The sequence below is a fragment of the Eublepharis macularius genome, chromosome 2 (genome assembly GCF_028583425.1).
Source record: "Eublepharis macularius isolate TG4126 chromosome 2, MPM_Emac_v1.0, whole genome shotgun sequence".
In the NCBI taxonomy this organism is placed as follows: domain Eukaryota; kingdom Metazoa; phylum Chordata; class Lepidosauria; order Squamata; family Eublepharidae; genus Eublepharis; species Eublepharis macularius.
Window position 1 is genome coordinate 148,198,022 of NC_072791.1, and position 24,557 is coordinate 148,222,578.

A 24,557-nucleotide genomic window follows, 5' to 3' on the forward strand; every position below is an offset into this window, starting at 1 on the left:
TTGTTATACATTTATTTTGCGTAACTTTTTTCTGCTTCTGCCAGGAGAGGTACGTAGCAGGCACCCAAGGCTCGCCTTCCCGCCCCTTTTCTCAACTTCAGGCTAGAAGAGAAACTTGGCTGAGAGCCAAGCTACAAGCGACCAATGACACTTGAACAGCAAATGACCAGACTGTAGGTGTATTCCTCCCTGTTCACTTGCGCTCTACTTGATCACTAGTGGAGTGCAAGTGAACAGCGAGGAATACACGTGAGTCTATTCATTTGCCCAGCAAGTGTAATTCGTCCCTTGCAGCTTGGCCCTGAGATTCTCATACTGCTCAATTCAGCCCCCACGCCAAAGCCCCGTACTTTCCCAGCCTCGGTCTCTACAGACAATAGTGGAGCGGCGGGCAAAGGCCCTTGAGGCCCCCCGGTGGGGCGCAGCCTGACTGCAGCCGTCTCTCTTGTCGCGTCTTAAAAGCCAGCCTGATTTTAAGCACTACAGACGTTGCTTTTCCGGGAACAGAAAGAATCGCCGCGAGCGAGTGGAACGGTTAACTGCTCTTTCCGAAACAGGCAAGAGACGAAGCTTCGCGCCTTGTATGGAACTCCTTTTCGCCTCAAGAGCCACAGTGCGCTGGCCCTTTAAGAAGCCACTCCCCTGACGGAAGAACGAAGAAATAGCGGGACATGAGCGGACTAACAGCGCGCATGCGTGATGAATTTTACGACGCAAGAGGAAACTTGGGTGGCGAATTTATGTGGTTACGTCAAGACGCAAGGCACGTAGTAAGGGGGCGGGGCTCTAAAGCTGGAGCAGGGTCCGCGCGGAGCCTCCCGGGCGGTGGGGGGAGACTCCGCGCCCCGCGCGCACCATGTTCCGCTACCAGGTGAGAAAATTTACGCCGGTACATAGTTCGGGGGCGGTACCGGGTCTACCGCAAAACGGGGTCTGTGTCGCCTGGGCGGGACAACGTGCCCTGGACCACCCTTGCGGTGACCTTTGATCCCTTCTGGGAGCTCTTGGCTCTCCGGTTCCTTTCCGAACTTTCCGGTGTTACGCGCCGAACAAGAGAGGCCGCTCTAGGACGGAAGGCGTGGCGAACAATGACCCGGGAAGTCCTCTGTGCTCGGAGGGGCCGCGCCTCTCCCCTGGGGGGGGGGGCGACCAGTCTGGGCTCTGGAAAGCGGGCAGCCCCTGGCCTCCTATCCCTCGCCATAAAGAGAAACCGCCTTTTGGCCGCTTCTCCTTCCAGTTCAGGTGGCTCTAATCGGTACACAGTAGCCCGGAGCAGGTCGCCCTGTTAGCTGGCATCAACGGAAGCGCCGTTGCTTCTGTAACGCTCTGTAGCTTAAAACATTCTTCCCAAACAGCTAACTTGGCCCTTTACAGCGAGTCCTGTTTTAACCGCTCTCATCTGATGCCCTTTGGGGAGGAGACAGTTTTTCCTGCCTGTGAGAAATTTCTCTTCCTAAGGGCCACTTCGTACGGAAACAACAAATAACATACATAGTAGCCCTGAGACTGTACAACAGGTTATGTTGTGTATAAGCTCAGAAATTAAGTATGTTTTGGAGGGCATTAGTTTCCCATGTAGAAGGAATGGAGACTGTGGTCACAAGTGCGTTGGTTGTAATGGGAAAAATGGAGCTTGTTAGTAGGCTAGTCAGATGCCAGGATTTGATCAATAGACGTGGGTTTCTGGCCTAGCCACGTAAATCCATAAAAGCCAGCAGTTAAGGCCCTGAGACTGTGTAGCAAAGGGTAACACTTATGAGTGAATTCAGAGCCTCTGCATACAGAAACATTTTGTGTGAGTGAGAGTTGCAACTGGCTTGCCTGTGGAAAAGTATCAGGCTTGTGAATATTTAAGCAGGGTGTTCTTGTATGTTACAAGAGTTGTTCTTTATCTACAAAAAGTAACATCAGAAACAACTTTGTTAAGATGATGTGAAAAGTGAAACAACAGTGGAACAATTACATTAATATTTTGACATTTTAAATTTGTTTTCTGTGTAGTGTCTGCCTGTGGAGGCTGCACTCAGACAGATCAGTGTAGTACAAGAAACATTGATCAGTTCCAAAGGTGGCTGTTAGTCTTATGATCTGTGTAACAGAGCCTTATGATTATAGTAAGATACGGAGTCTAGGTGATTGTTTAAAATTAGGCATAGGAAATGTGGACTGTATTGAGGTGGCAACCCGTAGTGGATTGCATTCCACTAGTAATTTGGGCATACTTATACAGAATGCTAGTTTAATGCACTGGGTTGTTCTGGGAGCTTGAGAGGCCAGAGCTCCTTATTAGAGTGTTGGTTCAAATGCTGCTTCATCTTTCCTCCCAGTTTTGTGATTTGTTAGTCACAAAGGCTCTTGGGCAGTTCAGATGTAGCTCCTGAATCAGTCTAAAGCGAATGATCATGTAACTCATATTTGTTATTAATGAATATCCATTAAACACTCTGCCATACAAGAGTGGTCCAGAAAGTTCTTTTCATTCTTTCACTGCCTGCTTATTTCTGATTAGTTCTAATTTGAAAAACTGTGCTCAAAACTGAAGGGTGTTAATTGTCTTGAATCAGATAATGTGAACTGTAACAGTGTGATCTGCTTTGAGAACATGATTAGAAATACAGTGAAAATAAGCTCTTAATTCTTTCTATATTTCTGTCACATAGACCAAGGGAATTGCTTCTTTTATAATAGCATACTTTAAAGCCTTACCAATTTCTTTCCTATGCTTTCAGTAAATGCTCAGTTATAATTTTCTTGTGGGGATCCACATGTTCATCTGAGATCAAGTTTCTATTGCAAGATAGTTGATTTTCCCAGTAAACAATAGAAAAATGTGATTAAATTCTCTTCTTTCAACAAATGGTGTAATCATCACTAATCATAGCTTTTAACTGTCTCATAGACTCTCTACACAAGACCTCTTACACAAGGACGCTCAAGTGAAGGGAGATGTAATGTTAGCCTGGAGGTCGGAAGGCTTTGTCAATTTCACCTCTCTGGAGCTGGTGGAGACTATTTCCTCTTTCCCTCCCAGAAGGGGAAGTGAAACTGACAGAGCATTGGGGAGGCAAGAGGAAATAATAAATTCTCTGAGGAGAGATCTTTGAGGGCTTTAGAGAGCTGAAATTAATAAAGCCTTCCAATCTGTCTTTTAAAACTTGGCTTCCCAGATAACATTGCATCTCCCTTCACTTGAATGTTCTTGTGTAAGAAGTCTCATATAGAGACTCTCAGAGTGGATAGTTCCTATGATATAAATGAATAAGGATACAAATCAAGACCACTGTTAGACACCAAACTGAGCCGTGTTGTGAGCTTTCTTTTTTTAAAGTGATGGTGGCTGGGTGTTTCTTCACCAGGGCAAAATAAAACTAACAAAAGGATCTCCCTAGCTAGTTTTCACCTTTCTAGCCTTCATCTAGCTATTTGGTCATCTTGGCACCTTTCTAGAAAGATGAAGATTTAATCAATAACCTCATTGATTTCCATTCCCCTCTTTTGATGTCATAAGTGAAATTGACATACTCTCCTTTAGGCCAGGAAATGTAAGGTGCTCTTTCCATTTTGGTTCCCCAGCCCCTTTTAAAGGGTTACATAAACATCCAGGGGAGGCATAACTATTCAAGAAAAAAAATCTTAGTTTGTTTCCAATCTTACTTCAATTTCAGTTTGGTGCATATCCTTTTTCACACTTGTCTTTTATGTATCCAGCACATCTTGGACAATATCGTTTTTAAGGTGCACTGAATAAAGGCTCCTTGTGTTTATGGCCTGTATTTTAATCTAAATGCAACTCATGAGTTAAAGCTTTTCTTATAACAGACACATTCTGACACAGCAAAAAAGCAGGAAAACTTTTAAAGCTACTAAACATGCAAGGAAGGATTCATTATCCTTCTTGCATGTGGGAGAACAATGTCTTTTGGAAAAGGAATATTCAGGTTTGGGGTCTTAAACCACTTATTCTTTAAAGCCAACAAAATTACTGCCAGGTAAATGATCTGTGAGCTGTAGCCATGCTTATGCATATAACACATACTCTTAACATCCACATACTTTTCTGATAACATAGACTGCAAACTAAATTTGCCCCACAGCATACAGTTACTTTTTCTCATTCTTGCAAACAGGAATAGAAAGTGCTGGTCACTAACCTTCTTCTGCTACATGTCCCCTACATGTTAACAGCCCTGTTTAAATTTAACAACATTCACGTGGACCTATGCTTGCTAGGAAGTTGATGCAACAGCCTGAAAAGAAAAGGATGGGAAAATATAGCACTGTTAAGATTCTGTGGGTGTTGTGAAATTAACAGTGGTGATGTGACATAACATCATCCTTTCAAAGGCTTCTTGTCTGAACTATAGTTTTTGAAATCCCTGTACCTCTATTGTACAGTCAGAAGGTTTGGGGAAAATTAAAATCACTTGGTCATCTTGCAGGTTATACATTTTGTGCTGGTTCCTGTGAATATATTTTTCATGTCCTGGTGATCAACCAGCCACTTTATTGGTCTGCCTACAATATAGCTTTATTTTGTTGCAATCAACTGAATTGGGAGCATACTAGCTGGTGGTGCACTAAGGGTTGCAACCCGTGGTCCATGTCTACAGCACTTCTGACTTGCCAAGCCAAAAACAGTCCACCAGTTGAGTATTTTGACCTTTCAGATATGTGACAATTCCTGTGTTTTTGGCACTCTGGGTAAGTACAAAAGCAAGTAGCTTATTCAGGCCTTTGGGGACCACCAGCCATATATAGTTGGTGGATAGCTGACAACTTGTAGAGCCACACATTTGCTGGCCTGATTTAGTGAGAAGATGGTTTCTTCTAAATCAGGTTTGCCGTTTGAATGCCATGGGTATCACTTGGGGAATGGACTTGTTAAAGCATGCCAATAGATTACTTTTGAAGGAGTGCATGCTAATAAGTGTATTTTGCCTGTTTGCTCTTGTATGGATGCATGAATATGAGATGTACTTTTATCATGTAAGTGGAAATACATTGGTGCTACTCTTGTGGGAGAGTAGTTAATCCTGATTCATAACACAGGAAGCCGTTTTCAGTTGCAGCAGAAAGTTGCAAGACTTATGAATTTTCCCAGGCTGGTGTGGTCTTATTTTCTTCTCACAAGGAATACCTTTAGTCCGGTGTCATAGTTTTGTAGCTTTTGCAGAAGGCACAAGGGAACATTCTTTGCAATATGGGGAACGTGTAGCAGAAGATGAATGTTTGTGACCAGCACAACATTCTTTACAATATTTGTTTCAAGGTTGAAGACGTATCTACAAAAATTAAGCAAGTAGCTATACTTTCTGTTTATAGAAGTAAGTATTAGAAGACTGAAATGTTTATATTGTTTTTCCCCTTAAAAGTCTCTAGAGGATTGCCCTTTGGATGATGAGGAAGCCTTTCAGACCTTGGCAGATGAAGATGAAGATATTGACCAGTTCAATGATGACACATTTGGAGCTGGTGCAGTTGGTGAGTTTGTCTAACAAATAATATTCCAGTTTTCCATTCATATTTCCAGTACTTTTCCATATTTTCTGTTCTGTTCTCATGTAATGGGCTGATGTGTCCTTGCTTCTTCCCTGTGAACTATCCCTTTGGCACAATCCTGGACTGCGCCAGTGCTGTGAAGTCCAGATGGTCTGTGAAGTCATGGGATATTTCAGCTTTTTTTTTGTCCGTGAGGTGTGTGCAGGTACAGTACCTGTGAAACAAGGAATGAGCATTATGGCAAGAATGCCAAGCAAATACCATTTCTGCTCCTTTGTAGATGATGACTGGCAGGAAGCACATGAACGACTGGCAGAGTTGGAAGAGAAACCTGCATCCTCAGGAGAGCAAGGGGATCAGGGAGTCACTGATGAGATGGACCTGTTGGGAGACCATGAAGAGAACCTGGCAGAGAGGTTGAGCAAGCTGGTGATTGATAATGAGCTGGAAGACCCAGCTATCATGCAGGCTGTGCAAACCCAGCCCCTGGTACAGGTGTGTAGCAGGTGGTAATAGCGTCAAAGAGAGAAGGGATAATCAGATCCTGGTGGATTCTATAGGCAAGAGGATTCTTCCTGTACTTTTAACCCTACATGTCTTTCATTGCAGCAGCCAGGTGGCCTCAACTCAAGTATCTGGGATGGCCCTTCAGTTCTCAGGCGCATTACAGGACCCCTTCTCACTCAGGTACAGTGCTCTTTTGTCCTACTGTTCCCTTGAAAGAATACTCAGCTTTTCCAACTGACTGACCATTTCCTCCATTACTTCAATTATTTATGTAGGGCTGTGTGCTATTACAGAAGATAAGGACTCTATAAATCTTCTGGGGAAAGACATAAATGGGGGAAAGCATGCTGTGGGGTAATGGAATGTGTCTGTACTGAAACACTGAAAGCATTGCAAAAGGATTAGAAGCCCTCCTTGAGAGGAAAGTGATTGGACTGGCCATAGCTTGCTTTTTTGCAAAGGTGGGTCAGGTACATGAGAGCTGGTGTAGCATAGTGGTTGGCAGCGACTCAGCACCCTGCTGGTTCGAGACCCATTACTGTCATGAGTTCACTGTTCTGAATGGGGCACTAATCTGTCTAGAAGAGTAGTATAAAAGAACACTGTTATTATTGGAGGAAAGTGCTGTTACACAGCACAATCTGCCTTATTGAGTACTACTTTGTATTTGGATTTGAGTCCAGTGGCACCTGAGAGACCAACAAGATAGGGTACAAGCTTTTGAGAGTGAAAGCTCCTTTCTTCAGATATCTGAAGAAAACCTCTACCCTGAAAATCTTGTTGGTCTCTAAGATGCCACTGGACTCAAATCCTGCTGTTCTACTGCAGAGCAACATGGCTACCTAACTGAAACTACTTATTTGGTCACTGTAGGCAATCCAGTTTGTCTTAAGGCCAAAAGTCTTTGTTCTTGTAAAAGAGTGTGGCTCATTAAGATGCTGTAAAATATCGTGGCTGTCTGTTTGAAGACTACTGCACTGAAATATGATTGCATTAATTTGGTGGTAGTAATTCCCACAACCATAAAGGCTTTCCAAGGGATTAGAGCCGTGTTCAAAGACAGTATGCCTTGAAATTCCAATTGCTGATGGATAAATGATGGGGGAGGACTGTTGCCAGTTTTTTGGAAGCATCCGGCTTGTCCCTGTTGGGAAAAGGATGGGATCTTAGAGGAATTTTTGATCTATGCAGCAGACTTATGTGAGGCCTGCCTTGGAGACTTTGGAACTGTTGGTATTTGGACTGAGTGAGAGCTGCTAGCTCAACACAGTAATGCAGAATTGGAATGCTGAATTCTTTTGTGCTTCATAGAAGCTTCTGGTGTTCTGAAGGGACCCACTGGCAATCTCCCCCCCCCCCCCCGCCACACACACACTGCTTTTGCAAATCTGATCAACTGAAATCACTCTTCCATGCTGTGGAGGAGATATCACTAATCTTCTTGGATCTGTCTTTATTTTCCATAAAAAAGAGTTGACGGCCTTGGCCAGGGAATTAAGATTTCGTTACTCTCAAATTAGCCTGCAGTGTCCAGGGCTGTGCCTGCCTCTCCATTTGCTTACAGCTACTAAGCATGATCTTAAATCTCAGTGAGAATATTCACTCTATTGCTGATCTGTAGTTCCCATGAGGTACCTTTTAATGTGCAGGATTTGAACAAATGTTGCTAGCACTCAGACAACCAGTTTCTGTTAATCTGTGTTTTGTCTGTGCCTTTTTCAGCAAATGTGTGATTTTAAAATGTAAGTAGTGGGCATGTTTTTTCTCTTTTCTGTGCAGGAGGTCCCCTCTGTGTCTGTGCTGGAGTATGCTCTACCACAGAGGCCTCCACAGGCTCGAGAGGAGGAGCAGGATGTCTCAGAACGTGCATTACCCAGGCGATCATCGTCGCCGGTCATTGGCAGCCCTCCTGTCAGAGTTGTTCCTATTGGGACACCCCCTAAGCAGCCCACCATGCCCAACTTTAACCAGCAGGTATTGTTTCTCCTTTTGTTCTTATGGAATGCAAAGTAAGAGGGGCACTGTGGAAAGAGAAGGAGAGAACTTGTGCTCTGCTGTGCAATATAATGGGTGGCCCTCAAGGGTCTTTAGCTTAGATTTTACATAGGTGAGCATTTTCTTCAGTCAGTACTTTGTCTCCCTTGGAGTGTTTGTGTGCACGTTGTGCTTCTGTCTATCTGTCTCTGTCACTCACTCACTCTTTGTGCTCTAGGTGTTATGACTCCCCTAAAAAACTTACTTGTCTTCCGTCAGTCTGTATCTAGCAGAATGGGAAAACTGTTTTAGCTCTTGATACTGTATGTTTTCCAGTCAGTGTTTGTTCTTTGTATGGTAGTATATAAACCCTGGCAAGAACTTGACTTCTGTCCAGTGCGTATTGTGCATTCTGAGGAAGTGCTCCTGTTTTCAGTTTTTTCAGTCTTTGCTGTTTTACATGTTTAAATGTTATGTGAAGTGCAGGCTCAGTAAGTTAGCACTGTTAATGTTGAAAAAAACATCTTGTATTTGAAAGATTGACAAAAGTAATTGGTTGTTCAAGGCACATGGCATGATCTTGCATTACAGTTTTGGGTTTTTCTTTGCTTTGCTTCATAGATCCTGTGTCCAAAGCCTGTTCATATCAGAGTACCCATTCAGCAGCGTTACCCAAGTCCCTTCAGTGAGAGGATGTCTCCAAACCAACTCTGCAATGTCACGGTAGTCCTGACTTGAGTACCTCTGCATTTTTGTTTCATTTTCTAATATCTAGCCTTAGGGCCACTGTACACAATACAATTGTGTACTGAGCCCATTTGTGGGGAGGGCAGGGTATAAATCAAATCAAATAAATAAAAAATAAATAAATTGGCAATGAGTTGGGTCATGGTTCCCCCAACTCTCCTTGCTTTCTCCACAGACATGTTGAAGCTATAGGGGAGTCCGATTGCAGGGCCTATTTGGATCAGGAATGCAGTGCTGGGAGAGATGACATGGGGGTGGGGGGTGGGTGGGAGGAAAGGCTACAGTCCCATTTTCCCAAGCAGTAGTAGTCCTGGAATGTATGTTATTTGCTCTGTTGTGGGGCTGCACATTTGCTGAATTTAAGAGCTCAGATTCTTAATTTGCATGTGTCTTAAATTCCCATGATATCCAAATTCTGATATCAAAGCTACTTGAGTTTTTTTATATTGCAAAATTAGTGTGCATATATAATTTTTTCCTAGTGTATTTTTCTGCAGGGTTTGCAAAGCCCTAGTAGCACATTTCAGTATCTTCCTGAGGGGCCAGCACTTGACTATTAAATATAGTGGCAAGATTTGTGATTAGCAGCCTTCCAGCATGTGCTTATGATTCCAAAGAAATCCTTAGTGTGACCCTCCACCATGGGAACACATTGTCTGCCATGATACTGGATTTTTCTTTATCACTCGTCCAACCGTGCCCCCTGCCTTTCTGATCCATCTGATAAGAATTTTATTTATTTAACTAATTTATTTATACTGTGTTACCTGATGCACCTGTCTTTCTTTTGTCATCTGACGTGGTCTTTGCAATGTTCCTATTGGGTCAGTTGGCTTAGAATCAGCATGTGCAATTTTTCTCTTGTCAGAACTCTTCCCTCCTGGGCCATCCATTCCCTCCCACTGTTACTCCTGTTCTCACCCACCTCCAAAGAGCACAGCTGCTAGGAGGAGCACAGGTAAAAACTGCCTACTGCTCTGTTCTCCTTCTTGGGTGTTTTGGTTTTGTTTTGCTTGCAGGGTGGGCTATGCAGTAATGTGCTCTTCCTTTGCATTTTTGACTGCATGTGGTTGTTGCACTGTCAACGAATATTCAGGAATAAAGAAGCATCAACAGTGCAGCATCTGTTTCGGTTCCTGTCTCTGCTTTGCAATTTCAGGTGGATTAAGTTCATGTACCGGTGATGTTTCTTTTTCTGTCTCATGCCTACAGGCAGGTAGAATGTCTCCCAGCCAGTTTGCCCGGATCTCTGGACTTGTTGGCAGCCCTCTTGCATCTATGAACCCCAAGCTACTTCAGGGCCGGGTTGGGCAGATGATGCCTCCAGCCAGTGGATTTCGTGCCTTCTTTGGGGCACCACCTCCACCTGCACCACCATCACAACACCACTCCCCATGTCCTGGAGCCCACTTGCAGAATTTAAGGTATCCCACTTGCTCCATGCATCTTTCAACGAGACAGCTAAGTTACTGAGTTTGTGGGTCCCACTCCTCGCTTGCCTTTTCCCTGAGAGAGAACTTTATTCTTTAGGCCTCAGCCGCAAATGTTCAGGCCCGATACAACCCACCTTCACCCTCAGCACCGGCGACTCTTGCACCAGCGGCAGCAGCAGAACAGGAAGTGAGTGTTGGATGCATCTGTGGGCTTCTTCTGAGGTAGGGAAGAAAACCTTAAGCACTTTCACAATGCAAGGAGACTTATGTGAGTCTTGGATGCTAAGAAGCAAGGTACTCTTAACAGTGTGTAATTTTGCCATCAAGAGAACCTGTTTTCTATGCCCAAAGCGCTGACAAAGTATTTTTGCAATTTGCCTTGCATTATTTAGATTTTCAAATAGTAATTGGCAAAAATGGTATGGTAATGTACTTTAGTGCACAGGAACGGATTATATGAAGGGTTTGGGGTCTGTACTGGATGGAACAGCAAGGTGGAATAGCACAGAGGAAGGAACCATTTCTTCATGTAAGCCATGGGAATTTAGTGTTACAAAGCAGAATGGTGGCCACTAGCTTAGATGGTTTTAAGAGGATTTATACCATTTCAAAGAGTTAGCATTGTCAATGGTTATCATTAGGGCTGTTGAAACTAGAACCTCCTTTTTTAGGGGTAGTGTACCTTTGGCTACCCTGACCTGGATAGCCCAAGCGAGCCTAATCTCATCAGATCTCAGAAGCTAAACAAGGTTGGCCTTGGTTAGTAATTAGATGGGAGACCTCCAGTGAAGACCAGGGCTGCAGAGGCAGGCAATGGCAAACCACCTTGACATGTTAGTCTCTTGCCATGAAAACCCCAGCAGGGGTTGCCATAAGTCAGCTATGACTTGATTAGATGCTGATGGCTTTCACCATTATTCCATGTTTATGGGCTTCTCAGATGTATCTGGTTGTCCCCTGGTGGAAACAGAATGCTGGACACCATAGATGGCTAGTCTTACCCTCCCCTGCCCCCCCCCCCCGCCAAAATCCGGCACTTATTTTCTTAGGGATAGAGCCACACAGAATACTGTAAAGGCCAATGCCTTGCCTTGCAATCTTCTAGCGTTTGAGTCTTCATTGAAATTTGCCCACTTTTATGTTGGATCTTTGCTCAGGACTAGAATGTTGCTTTTAAAAGAGATGGAGAGCAAGCGTGCTAATTTATTTTTATGATAGTTTCTGGAACAGGGTTTGTTCATGTTAATCACATTTGCTCTGCAATTAGTCATATCCCAGGGTATTGGAACTTAATCTTTTTGATGCTGAAAAATCCTTTAGACACTCATGATCCTTGCTGGGAGATGGCAGCAAGTGACCTTGTGATATGTCTAAACATAGGGCAAGTTGTCCTAAAGATAGGACATTGGATTGATGTTCACTGACTCAAGTTAAACTTAGCCTCTCACAATGTACCACATTGGCAAGTGCATATTTGGTTAATCCAAGGCTGGTTTCAAGACCTGTAAAACTGTAGCTGTAGTGATTTGCTTTGAGATTTGTTACGTTTTCCCCCTTGCTCTCAAAGCTTGATTCTGTCAAGAATTTATTGTAAGTCCCAGACCAATTATTGATTTTTTTTCAGTCAGCACCGGAGTCTAAATGGCTCAGCAGGGGACCGAGGGAGCCAGCGGAATAGCCATCAGGAGCAGATACGGAAGGACCCATATGCCAATCTCATGCTGCAGCGGGAGAAGGACTGGGTGTCCAAGATCCAAATGATGCAACTGCAGAGCACTGATCCATACTTGGATGACTTCTACTATCAGGTTGGTGCTTTGCGTACCTTAGTAGGCTAGTGCTAATCATCTGATCCCAGGTCATTACTAAACAAAAACCAGAATCCACAGGCACTAGTGGTTGGGCTTGTCAGATATCCTGTCCCCCATGCTAACAGCATCCTTCAGTAAGAAACTAGACAAAAGAGGGGTCTGTTCCTGACAAATTTCCTTTCTCCAAACTGACTTAAGGCATGTAGTAGCACTTTGCTCTGTCTTGAGGACAGCAGACTGATTAAGGATCCAAACTGCTGTGGAGCTTCTAACCACATTTCTGTGCCTTAGAATTATTTTCAGAAGCTGGAAAAATTATCTTCAGCAGAGGAGATGCATGGTGATGGCCCTAAAAAGGAGCGTACCAAACTAATCACCCCACAAGTGGCCAAGTTAGAACATGCCTACAAGCCAGGTAAGTGCCTTACATCCCTGAGCACAAAGACCTGGTATATACATTGACCAGAATGAGATAACAGAATGAATTGGACTGCTTCACACTGCAGGTGAAGGTATGCCACTTTTGAACAGTCTCCCATTGTAAAAATAAATAAATAAAAAACTACATATTGCAACTACAAACACAGCACAATGGAGAGAATTTCTTCCTTGTTGTGCTAACTTTCTGCTTACTGGAGGCTTTTAATGTGGGGGAGGAGGTGTTTGAAAATGTGACTTCCCCCATATGCAGACGGAAGTTCATTCTTCCACTGTGGAATTCTGCCCAGTATGCCATTGCAGGGGGGTTTGGGGAGAAGGTGGGTAAGTCCGGCCTGAGGGGGGCAGCAGGGCTTTTAAAGCTGCATTGCAATAAGTCCTGGTGCATCTAAACACACCCTGCTTCTCCAGATTGCTGCACTATTTGGCTTTTGGAGTTGTAACCAAATTGGCGGGGTAGAAAGATTAGGATTCAATGGCAGGATAAGCTGGAGAACTAGGCTTGTGCAGTTCTATCTACATTGTTAATTCTTTATGCTTCCAGTGCAGTTTGAAGGCTCCCTGGGCAAGCTCACAGTGTCCAGTGTGAATAATCCCCGCAAAATGATTGATGCTGTGGTGACACTAAGAGGTGAAGAAGATGTAAGTTTATTTGGATAGTGTTTCCCAGCCCCTCGCAAACATTTTGTTATCAAAGTTTTTGTTTTGCTACCATCTTTCATGTCCACTTGTGGTGTTGTCTTTTTCTGCCTTTCTCAGATCTGCTTTGCCCAGAATGCAGTGCAGGATTTTATTTTATTTTTTGAGCTGCGCAAATTTGTCCTACCTTCTTTTTTCCTTAGGAGACAAAAGAGAAGCAGGTTCGTGATAAGAGGCGTCAGACTCTCTTTACTATTGAAAAGGTGAGCTTGCAGTGCAACTCCTTCCTTCCTTTGAAGAAACATCCGGCCATTATTCAAGGAGATCTGCCATTTCCATGCCTTACGATGGCAGCACTTTTAACTGAAATCAGTTCTAGGGTGTTAGCAAAGCATAGGCAAAGGATACACATTGCAGAGAGGGAGCCACTGAAATAGTTTCCTTCTGATGCTTTAGCTATATTTAGCTATACCCCAGTGAATGACATAACTTCTGCATCCTGAATAGTTAATGATATTTTGATTTGATTTCTTCGGCTTTTAGCCCACTCTCCCCATGAACGGGCTCGGAGCAGGTAACAACTAATGGTATGACTCAGCAGGCACAAATGGCAGGTGCCCTTAATCCTAAAACAAGGATTATTTTAAGAACTCTTTGAATATTTTCTTCTAAGTATTAACTTTTTGGAGACATTGGGTAGCATCCAGAGGAGGATTTCCACTGATGGAAGAGGAGACAATTTTTACCCATTCTCCCCTCCTACTGTAGACCACTGATTCCTCCCATTGCCTTCCTGTTGGGTCCCTGTCCCCCAGGAACAGGATGTGTGTGTGTGTGCGCGTGCGCATGCTCTCAAGTGTCAGTTGACTTAGGGCGACTCTCCAGCAAGGGGTTTTCAAGGCAAGTGAGACAAAGGTGGTTTGCCAGTGCCGCCTTCTGCAAGTGGCCACCCATCCAAGTACCGACCTTGCTTAGCTTCCAAGATCTGATGAGATCAGGTTATCCCTTGCTGCCTTTCCTCCCTCCCTGGAATGGTATGGGGGAGGGGAGCATTTGGGGCTGTAGTTGGAAACAGGAGGTGAGAAAGTTGCACTCTGAAGGTGGAAATCCCTTTATCAGTAGATATTACCACCGGATCCAAGCCAGTGGGTTCAGCAGAATAAACAGTGTTTTCTAATGATTATGCCTGTAGAAGAGAGAGAGACAATTCAGTCATTTTTGGAATAGTGTGTAGCATGGGTTTATATGTATGGACACAAAACTTTATCTTGCTAAATAGACGTACAGCCTTCTCCTGGATGTGGAGGATTACGAGCGGCGCTACCTCTTAAGTCTGGAGGGTGATAGGCTGGCCTTGATGGAGGAGAGAAAGCAGAAGATCTGTGACATGTATGACAATCTGAGAGGGAAAATGCCCAACCAGGAAAGGTAAGAATCTGCCTGATAAGATGCTATGGCTTCTGTACAATTCTATGAGAAACACAAACTTGGGCTGGGGGTAGGGGGCAGTCTGTTCCAAAATTGGCTTTTTCTACTTATTTATTTTATTTATTTATTTTCGATTTATATTCCGTCCTCCCCACACCAGCAGGCTCAGGGCAGATTACAACACAGACAAGTTAAAATACATGACAATTTATATAATAAGACAATTTATATACATCCAAAAAACCATAAAAACATCCAAAATTACACAATTTAAAATTCATATAAACATGAACACAGCAGCACAAAATCCAATTGACCAAACCTTAACCATCTCCAGAGCATCTTAGTAGTAAAGGAGATTACTAAGTGGGGGTACTGGTAGTAGAGAGAGCCTATTCCACCATCAACTGGCCAGAGGGGCTCCAGCTAGCACCACCCATATGCCTGGCAGAACAGCTTCATCTTGCAGGCCTGGTGGAAAGATAACAAATCGTGCCGGGCCTTGATCTCATTAGACTGATCGTTCCACCAGGCTGGGGCCAGGACTGAAAAGGCCCTGGCCCTGGTCGATGCCAGGCGGGCCTCCCTCGGGCCAGGGACCTTTAGCAGATGTTTCTCACTAGAGCGAAGAGTCCTCTGGGGTTCGTATGGGGAGAGTACTTCTTACTTATGAGAATGTTCCTTCTCTATTCAGGCTGGCTTCCTCTTACTGGAGGATCTGAGACTCTTTAGCAAGCTTGCCATCTTGTTACACTTGGATGCAGAGAACAGCTTGTGAATATGTTACTGAGCAGGACTTGCAGGACAACTGGTGAACTTGGCAGATGGGTAGTGACAGGGTCTCTGAAACTAGGCCTTTGGTCCCGCTAAAAAGCCTCACCTAGCAGTTTACTTTTATACCATATCCTTCTGCTTGTGTGATGGATAGCAGCTTCTTCTATATGTCTTTTTAAAACAGTCTGAAAGGGGTGGTTTCCTATTTAACTGAAAACATGCATGAAAAATTAAAACTGCACACACTCTCCATATTGCCACCCCATTTCCTGTTGTTACACTCAGAATTTGAGGGCTGCATTTATTGAGAGATGTGTTCTGTTTTGTTCCATCATGAAAATAACATCTGTGAAATGAGTTTGCAAAAGGATAAGTATTATAACTTGGTCAGAATAAACGTCTCTGGAGGGAAAATGACAGTGAGCTTTGCTTGACGAATTACTTCCAAAACAGTGGCATGCGTCATACCTTAGACTGCAGGAACTTCTTGCAATTTGAGGATCCTTAAGAGAGCCAGGCTGGAGGAAAGCTTCTTCAACTGAAGTGTTGCTCAGTAGGATGCAAACTATTAGTTCAAAAAACAAAATTATAATAAATAGTGTCACATTCATATTTCTTCACTCTTATTTTCTGTCTTTATTCCCACTTTGAGGCCTGTTGAGAGAAAGGTGGGTGATAAATAAATAATACATATTTGTTATCAACCTACTGGTAAATGCTGTGGTTGCAACCTTGGCTCCCTCACTGTTTTCTGCTTGCTTCTGGCCTGCAAACTGACTGTACCAGCTGGCACACTCCTCCTCAATAACTGGACTGGGCCCAGAGGGCAGCCCCTATACTAAGATAATGAGAAACTGAAACTGACTTAAAATCAAAATAATTATTTGACTATAATGTGGTTACTGGTTCCACTGAAATCTTCATATTAGACTTTAAATGACTTTGTATGAGTTCCTAGGTGTTTATCTTCAGAAAAAATGAATTAACAGTTTAATGGCACTTGGACAAAAACATTACTTTAGACCTGTCACATGTTTAGATGCTCATTGATTATATGCATATGCCTGCTGTGTGTACCACTATAGGGACGTGCCATGATTTCTGTCTAATAAATTGTGCGTTTTGGTCTGGCAGGCCAAGTGATGACCCTTTTGTGCAGACCATGTGTATTCGGAAAGGAAAGCGTCTTGTTGCCCGGATCCTCCCCTTCCTGTCCGCTGAGCAGGCAGCTGACATACTTATGGCAACAGCCCGGAACTTGCCCTTTCTAATAAAGAAAGATGCTCAGGATGAGGTAAATACAACTGAAGAGACAGGTGTGGCTTTTGAGGAGTCATCTCAAATGATATGACCAAGTGTGTGCTTTGTCATGTTCTCTTTTAAAAAGAAAAAGAAATTTCCACATTTTCAACAAAGGCAGTAAAAATTTATTTTCTCCAGTATGCACTGTGGTGTGTCAGAATGATTTTAGATTCCTGTGTTAGACCTTGAAAGGCCACTAGGATGATATTTACAGTGCACAATACCATTTTCTTATAATAAATTTCAAAGGTGAATTTCATTCCCATAGTTGCATAAGTGCTTGATGCTAAATATTGTCATTGTAATAGATTTTGTAATATGTAAATATTTTAATATTGTATCTTCAGCTAGTAAAGGCATAGAGTTGAAAGTGCATAACTTGTTTGTGTGAGGGAAACAACTAGTGGTAAAGTCAAAGGAAAACTGATTAGAAAAAGTTATATGGATATGGTATAAAGGATAGGACAAAATGAAAATGGTGAATTTGGCCAGTTGTTCTGTTAAAGGGCGTGTGTGTGTGTGAATGCCATAAAAAAATAGTATCCTCAGGGCACATGAGCAGAGTTATTTTTCTGCAGAGCTTTGCAGAGATGTGCAGTGGTCAGATAATTTAGGACAAATTCTAAAAATTCTTTATTTAAATGGTCAAAGGTCAGGTTTTTTAATTTAATTTAATTTATTATATTTATATTCCGCCCTCCCCGCTTTCGCAGGCTCAGGGCGGATAACAAATACAAACATCATTAAAAACATTTAAAAACATTAAATATTATAATTCATGCTGCATAGTGGTTCATAAACCATCGCATAGGGGCGATGGTTTAACACCCCCCCTTCACGGGGGGGGGGGCACTGCCCGGCGTCAGCCATATGCCTGGTGGAATAGCTCTGTCTTACAGGCCCGGCGAAATGCAAGCAAATCTTGCCGGGCCCTTGTCTCGCAAGACAGAGCATTCCACCAGGTCGGGGCCAGGACCGAAAAGGCCCTGGCCCTGGTCGACGCCAGGCGGGCCTCCCTAGGGCCAGGGACACTTAAAAGATGTTTTCCACCAGAGCGGAGAGTCCTCCGGGGCTCATATGGTGAGAGACGGTCCCTCAGATACGTCGGTCCCAGTCCGCGTAGGGCTTTGTAGGTTAACACCAAAACCTTGAACCTGATTCGGTACTCCACTAGCAGCCAATGCAGCTGGCGTAGCACCGGTGTAATATGCTCCCACACCGGTGCTCCAGCAATGACCCGCGCTGCTGCATTCTGTACCAGCTGTAACCGCCGGATCAGGCCCATGGGAAGCCCAGCGTAGAGCGTGTTACAGTAATCCAACCTAGAGGTGACCATTGCTTGGACCACTGTAGTCAAGTCACGGGGAGACAAATAAGGGGCAAGCTGCCTGGCCTGCCGAAGAAAATAAAAGGAAGACCTGGCAACTGCAGTGATCTGGTCCTCCATCTTCAGGGAGGAATCCAGAATCACCCCCAGGCTCCTAACTCTCGGGGCCAGTGTAAGTGCTGCCCCATCAAGTGTAGGAAGCCGGGGTCCCAAAGCCATCTCCCCACGACCCACATACAGGACCTCCGTCTTTGTGGGATTCAATTTCAGCCGCAAAGCCGCAATTTTAGCGCAAAGCCAAACAAGCAATTAAATACTTCCTTTCTGGATTGTGAAAATGACTAGCCAATATTAAATCATGGAAGATCTCTTGAGGTTTGTGACCAGATTAACTGGTGTTTGCTGGTGAGAATAACTTGGGACAGTTTCCAGATTGAGACATGTTGTCTCCTCAGATCACACATTTCATGCATAATGTCTTTTCCTTTCTGCTGAGTATCATGGATCACCAGTTGACAAAAAATTGGAGCCCTTTGATTCTTTGAAAAGTTCAGGAATCAGCATGTTGGCCCTGGAATTGCTCCAGGGCGGCTGCAGAATGTTGCATATTTCTAACCTCTGAGTAAACAATACCACTGTTAATTTGCTCTTAGGTGCTACCATGCCTGTTGAGGCCCTTCTCTCTCGTTCTTTATCATCTTCCACTGGGGACTGTTGCCGGCATCCTGCAGCAGCTAATGAACCTACCTCAGAGCGCAACAGTGCCAGCATCTGCCAATCTGCACCTCACCGCTGTGCTCCAGAATAAGGTTCCTGTTTCCCTGATCTTCATGGCTCATCTGTTAGGCTTTGATTTAGGGGTGTAATTGCCATTCAGGTTTTATAGGCTAATGTCATCTCATTGGCTAAATTGCTAATGAGATCTCTAGTGCTGGTATGTAGAGCAGTGCTGGTGTTTTGCTGTTACAGGGACTGGGTCCCCCCCCCCCCAAGAAAACCCCATTCTAGATTTCCCTGCTGTCCAAGCATAGAGGGAAATAATAAAATTATTAAGGGTAGTAGTGGTGGTTTAGAAGTTGTACAAAGAGTGTCTTTTAAAAAAGGTTTTTATTTAATATACAGAAGTCCTGCTTCCAGGCCTATAATCTAAAAAGGGAACCCTGGAAGAAAGGGTGGGGAAAGAAGGAGCAGTAATTATGAGAGGTCAAAAGTTCAGGAAAATAGGAATACTTTCACACATTAATTAAATAATTTTAAATAGGGAGAGTAGTAGACAGGGAATAGGGAGGTCCAGAGGAAAAAAGTAGTGGAGGGGAGAGGATGGAGGGCATATCCTTATACTCAAAGGAAGATTTCCCAAATGGTTTACTCTTTTCCAGAACTCAAAGCTATGTTGTTGGCATATTAGTATGCACATTTATTGCTAGGATAGAGCTTGGAGACCACAGAGTAGAGTAGAATCCTTGCATCCTTATCTGAACAGGTTCTGGGGTTAGTATCTTGCTTCCAGGCAGCTGTTTCTACACTTTTTCTTTAGTTTTGAGGAAAAAATCAGTGACTTGTTTTCATCCTGTCTTCATCTTACATTGTTGACTGTTTTGTGTAACCTTTATCAGCTTTGGTTCATTAACAGTGAAAACTGATTTCTGAGTAAGTGTGCACAAAGTTACAATGTTGATCCCTCTCCCCCCCTCCCCCATTCTGCAGTTTGGCCTCTCCCTGTTGTTCTTGGTCTTGAGCCGTGGGGAGGAATTGCAGAGTGCTGATTCTGCTTTGGAGCTTACCCAGGACAACCAGTGGTGAGTCTGAACAGCCTATCTCTAGCTGTGCCTACTTCTCAGATGTGTTTCTTGACAGATCAAAGAATTAGATTTAGCTTTTAAACTGCTGCCTACAACAGTCGGTAAGAGCTAGCTTGGTAGAGAAATGTCAGAGAAATTTCTTCTAGTTTTGTGAAAACACCCTCTCATGTTTTCAAACTAGTATTAAGATGGTTCATAGTGAGAGATGCCTTGCTACATATGTGTTCTGCCCTTCATTCAAGGAGCGCAGAGAGTTTTTGGCCTCCTAAGCAAACCTGTGAGGCCATTTAAGCTGAAGGGGATGACTCCCAAGGGCATCATGCAAGTGTTTTGAATGTGTATTTCCCCATGTCCAAGGCCCCAGCATTCAGACTACTGCACTGCATGGGCTGCTGTACTGGATCTCCTACTTCAATTGCCTTGAGTTCTGCTGCACATAGACAGTCTTTCCATTATATTTTGAGCTTGCATGTCTGCAGTGAATGACAGCTAGCCAGTGGCTGTAGTCTGTGCTTAGCTTTGGTGCTGATTCTGCTTTGGAATCTCTATTAATCTACTTTGGTGCTCTATTAAGGCTTTGGAAGGATATTTTACATTACATTAACATTAAAAGTAACGTTAAAAGTTCTTGTTCCTATCAAGTTGAGAACAAATGTTAATACAGCAATCCTCTTCCCCTCCATGCATCTTAAAAGCCCTTGCTGATGTAGAGATCTGTCATATCCTGAGCTATGACTGGAAATGGCTGTCTTTTAAAGCTGGGGTATTCATTCTACATTCAGAGCAAGGGGGTCAGTGATTGTTCAGTCTAGTTTCTTCGTCTTGGATCCTGCATTGACATTTATGGTAACTTAAAATAATAGAGTTAGAAGTCCATGGATTTGTGCCTGACTTTTTGTTTGCCAGGCACTTGACCAGCATTTGATTAAGTCTCCTCAGAAGATTTCCCTGAGCAATTTCTGCTGGTTTGTAGCATGAACCAAAAGTAGCGGCAGCCTTGAAAACATTGCCTGTTTGTGGCAAGGGAGGATAACTGCTTGTCTCCTTGGGGGTAGTCTTTTAAAATGTTTAAGGTTGTGACAAAAGTCCCCTATCTTCTAATCTATTGAAACACGCCACCTCCCTTTCTCTGGCTATTGTGATGTGTCTAAACTGCTTATATGCTTTTATTTCACCTCCTTTCAAATTTTTTTTCCTATTCATCTACTTTTTTAAAAAAAATGTGTCTACAGAAAATGACTAAACCATTCAAGCTGGCATCATTGTCCATTAGAATAATACTCTTTGATGTATGTTGAATTTCTGTGTTATTGTATTAACATGTTGCAGAATAGCATTTTCCTCTCTCTTCCTCTCCCTGGCTCCCATGGGCTAAACACCAAAACAGTACAAAGTAGACTTAAGCATTGGTAATCTATATGTCCAGTAACAATCATTCACTGGATCCAGGCCATTAATCCAAGGTTCTGTAACTTCTAGAACAGACGGTTTTAATGTGCTGCATGGCATGTAGGGCTACCCTTAAAAGTAACATGGAAAGTTCAGCAGCTCACCTGGTAGCTGGACAGAGTGTTACACGTAATTGCATTGGTTACCTGTTACTTTCAAAGCATAATTCAAGATGCTGGTTTTTGACCTTTAGAACCTTGGATCTACCATTTAAGAACTCTTCTGTGTGGTTTGTATGAAGTTATGAATTTGGCTATTTGATTTTGTGGGTGAATTTCTTTGTATTTCGGCACATGGTTCATTTTATAATGGCATGAATAGCTTTATGAAATATTGTACTTTTACAGTTTCAGGTGTGTAGCCATGTTGTTCTGCAATTGAACAGCAAAATTTGAGTTCAGTGGCACCTTAAAGACCAACAAGATTTTCAGGGTATAAGCTTTGTCAGATCTGACAAAGAGAGCTTTGACTCTCAAAAGTGTATCCCCTGAAAAATCTTGTTGGTCTTTAAGGTGTTGTTGGACTCAAATCTTGCTATAGTACTTTTACTATTCTGTAAGTTGCTTTGAGCTTCTGAAGAAGCAGGAGAGGAATTTTAAAATAAATCATCACCAATTTGTCTTCTGTAGGACGGAGCTGATGTTCATGGCAACCAGAGAGCTTCTTCGGATCCCTCAGGCAGCCTTGGCCAAACCAGTGTCTACCCCTTCTAATCTTTTATCTCTCTTCTCTCGCTATGTTGATCAGCAGAAGCTGAATGTGCTAGAGACAAAGTTGCAGTAAGTACAGAATCCCATCCCTACTTTAATTGGAGAAACAAGGAGTGGCAATATCTACAAGAATCTTAGTAATGACCAGAATGGACAGCATTGATGTCTGAAGCTTTGAGGTTACACACTGAAAGGGAGGGTGGGGGGATGGAATCCTGTATCTTTCTCCAGTGGAACAGAAATGGGTAAAGAAGATAAAAATATCTGGTCAACATACCTATGATAACTCCATAGTAGTGATTGAGAAACCTATTTCTTTTATTTTTTTATTCCTGAGCAATTTTGTTCTACACATTCTGTGAAATGGTAGCAGTATGGGTGCCTTCTTGATTATATACATACCAAATAAAACTGCATGCAACTTTTTTCTGTTAAGCCATTTGCTTAACCATTTCCCTGACTGAAATAAGGTCTAGGTATGTGTAACAATGTATGTTCATCTTCATTACTACTTCCTGTTGTCTCTGTCTTTCTTGGGTTCCATACTGTCAATCTTAGGGTCAGTGATCTACTTTTCAGGCCCAGGCCCCAACTTTTTACCTCCCAATAGCAGCGGGGGATCTACTGAGCTGCAAGCTTGCAACAGGAAGTCATGTGACAAAGCAGTCACCTCACTGGAAGAGCCAAAGTTATGACTTCACTGTTGTTGAGGTCAGGACTATGAGCAGGAGACCAAGAGAGCCAGGGTTAGGAAACAGAAGCTGCGCAGCAGAAGATTTACCAAACAAGCCATGGGTCAGAGCCATGGAGGAGTCTTCTCCACTGCTGAGCAACCTCTGCGCCTCTCAGTGTGTGTTTGTGCAAAGAGACAGGCTGCATGGTGTCTTTGCTGTCTTTACATGTGCACCAGCAGCAGGCTCTCCCCCAAAGCAGCCCCCAAATTTGGTAGCTTCGTTGGGGCTTGTGACTTGGTGGGACTCCATGACACACCTGATGGTCCTGACCCATAGACTGGAGGCCACTGTTACGGATTTTAACCTCTTCAGAGCGCCTATCTGTGTGTTTGCTTATATTATGCTGTACGCTGCTGTTATTTTATAAACAGGGAGTTGATGCAAAGGAGAACTTAGTATCAGTGCTTTTTTAAAAAAAATTGTCAACCAGCTTGAGGACTTTTAATTGACTGTTGACTTCATTGTTAAAAAAATATTATTTTCAGGCCTAAGGAAGGGACATGCTTTTACCTTTACAATTAATGCTACTGCAGCCAGACTGATATTGTTGTTTACATTTTCAGGTTGATTCAAGGAATACGGTAGTGGGTCTCAAAATGTCACTGCTGATGGCCATCGTTGCTGACACTACTAGAGTGTTTTGAGTGGGCGAAGAGGAGGCCATGCCTTCTTGGAATCGGTTCTTGTGGGACTGTCTCTCTGGTCCAGCACAGAAGATTGCTCTCTTGCTCTGAGCTTGGCTGGGGCTGTGCTTTCCTTCTGCCCCTCATTGCCAGTTTGCAGTTCTGCATGTCCTTGCTGCGTTGAATTCACCCTTCCCTCCCTTCCCTCAGCATTTTCATGACAGTGCTGCTTCTCCTCTCTACACAGGCCCTGTTCTCCCCAACACACACTACTGATGGACTAGTAGGGAAAGTACTGCCTCCTGTCAATAAGAACACAGAACAAAAACAATAGTTGTAAACTGAGTTGCTCTTTATGGAAATGGAGAGACCAGATGTTTCTGTTTCCTAATTGTTGGATTGTTTTAAATTATGGGAATTCCCTCTGATTGGCCCACTGAGTTGTTTCTCTCCGTTTTCTGTGCCAGGCTTCCCAGTGTGGCAGCACTCATTTCCAAAACTATCATCTTTCTGAACCTTGTGATGAAGCAACATCATCTTTGCACATTAGTCTAGTCTTCCCGAGACTCCTTTTCTACCTGAGCTTTTGTGTCTCAAACGACACCTTGCTTCAAGCTCCAGCTTGCCAAGGACCCTGGTAGACTAACCAGTAAGGTACCAGGAATTAATTCCCCTGGAATAGATATAATCCTAATTAATTTCAGCGTCCATATACTGCTTGGTCCTGCTGTTTTTGCTTGTGTGTGTGTGTGTGGGGGGGGGGGGAATGTGGTGAGGTTTAACTTTTACTTGCTTAAAAAAACAATTTGCACATGTAGGTATTCTACAACCAGTAAACTTCTGTTACTAATCAGCAGCCTCTCCACAGTATTCTCCTCTCCTTTCAACCTCTCTTGTTCTCTTGAATCCACATTTCTAACTTGCTTGTCCTCCTGTCCTATAGCTCCTCACTCTTTCTCAGACCCCTTCCTCTACCCCTTTTCAGTACTCATGATCAAGTGGTCCATTATTATTATTATTGTGCTTTTATTTTTTTTGGTTGGTTATGATGAAAATTTCTAAATTTACATTTTTATAGGGTATTGTAAATAAAAAATATTCTATACTTGTGGGGAGAGTGGTATAGTGTTCTGTATTCATAGACATGCAGGATCTATAAAAGTGGCTGGCAGACCTTCCTTAGGGAAGAGTTTTTGAATCTTAGATTGCTTTTCTTACAGCAGAAATAGCATCAGTTGGGAGTAACTGAGCTTTTGCCATACATCCTGGTAGAAAGCAATTATGGAGCAACAGGTATAAAAGGAAATAGCAAGTATAGCTGCAAAAATATTAGACTGTACTACTTAATTCATTCAGAAGT

At 43.2% G+C, this 24,557-nt stretch overlaps 1 protein-coding gene across 2 annotated transcripts; it reads left to right on the plus strand.

Annotated features, from left to right (window-relative positions):
• The first annotated feature begins 784 nt into the window (after window positions 1–784).
• Window positions 785–24,271, plus strand: PATL1 (PAT1 homolog 1, processing body mRNA decay factor). 2 transcript variants are annotated; one of them, XM_054972562.1, is made up of 19 exons: window positions 785–871; window positions 5,373–5,481; window positions 5,780–5,994; window positions 6,109–6,186; window positions 7,786–7,980; window positions 8,602–8,703; window positions 9,596–9,685; window positions 9,940–10,151; window positions 10,258–10,347; window positions 11,785–11,968; window positions 12,263–12,386; window positions 12,954–13,051; window positions 13,252–13,311; window positions 14,328–14,476; window positions 16,385–16,544; window positions 18,533–18,688; window positions 19,587–19,678; window positions 21,760–21,909; window positions 23,138–24,271. In XM_054972562.1, the coding sequence occupies exons 1-19, from the start codon at window positions 857–859 to the stop codon at window positions 23,157–23,159; spliced, it is 2,301 nt and encodes a 766-aa protein (XP_054828537.1). In that variant the 5' UTR covers window positions 785–856; the 3' UTR covers window positions 23,160–24,271. The 2 variants fall into 2 exon arrangements, with proteins under 2 accessions (XP_054828537.1, XP_054828538.1); XM_054972563.1 differs by having other exon boundaries at window positions 6,112–6,186.
• The last annotated feature ends 286 nt before the right edge of the window (window positions 24,272–24,557 follow it).

What these genes read in the sequence shown, in the direction of transcription:
- PATL1 (XM_054972562.1), top strand. An exon ending in CAGGACCCCTTCTCACTCAG is followed by an intron (nt 6,187 to 7,785) that starts GTACAGTGCTCT and finishes TTTTCTGTGCAG; the next exon opens with GAGGTCCCCTCTGTGTCTGT. An exon ending in ACCAACTCTGCAATGTCACG is followed by an intron (nt 8,704 to 9,595) that starts GTAGTCCTGACT and finishes TTCTCTTGTCAG; the next exon opens with AACTCTTCCCTCCTGGGCCA.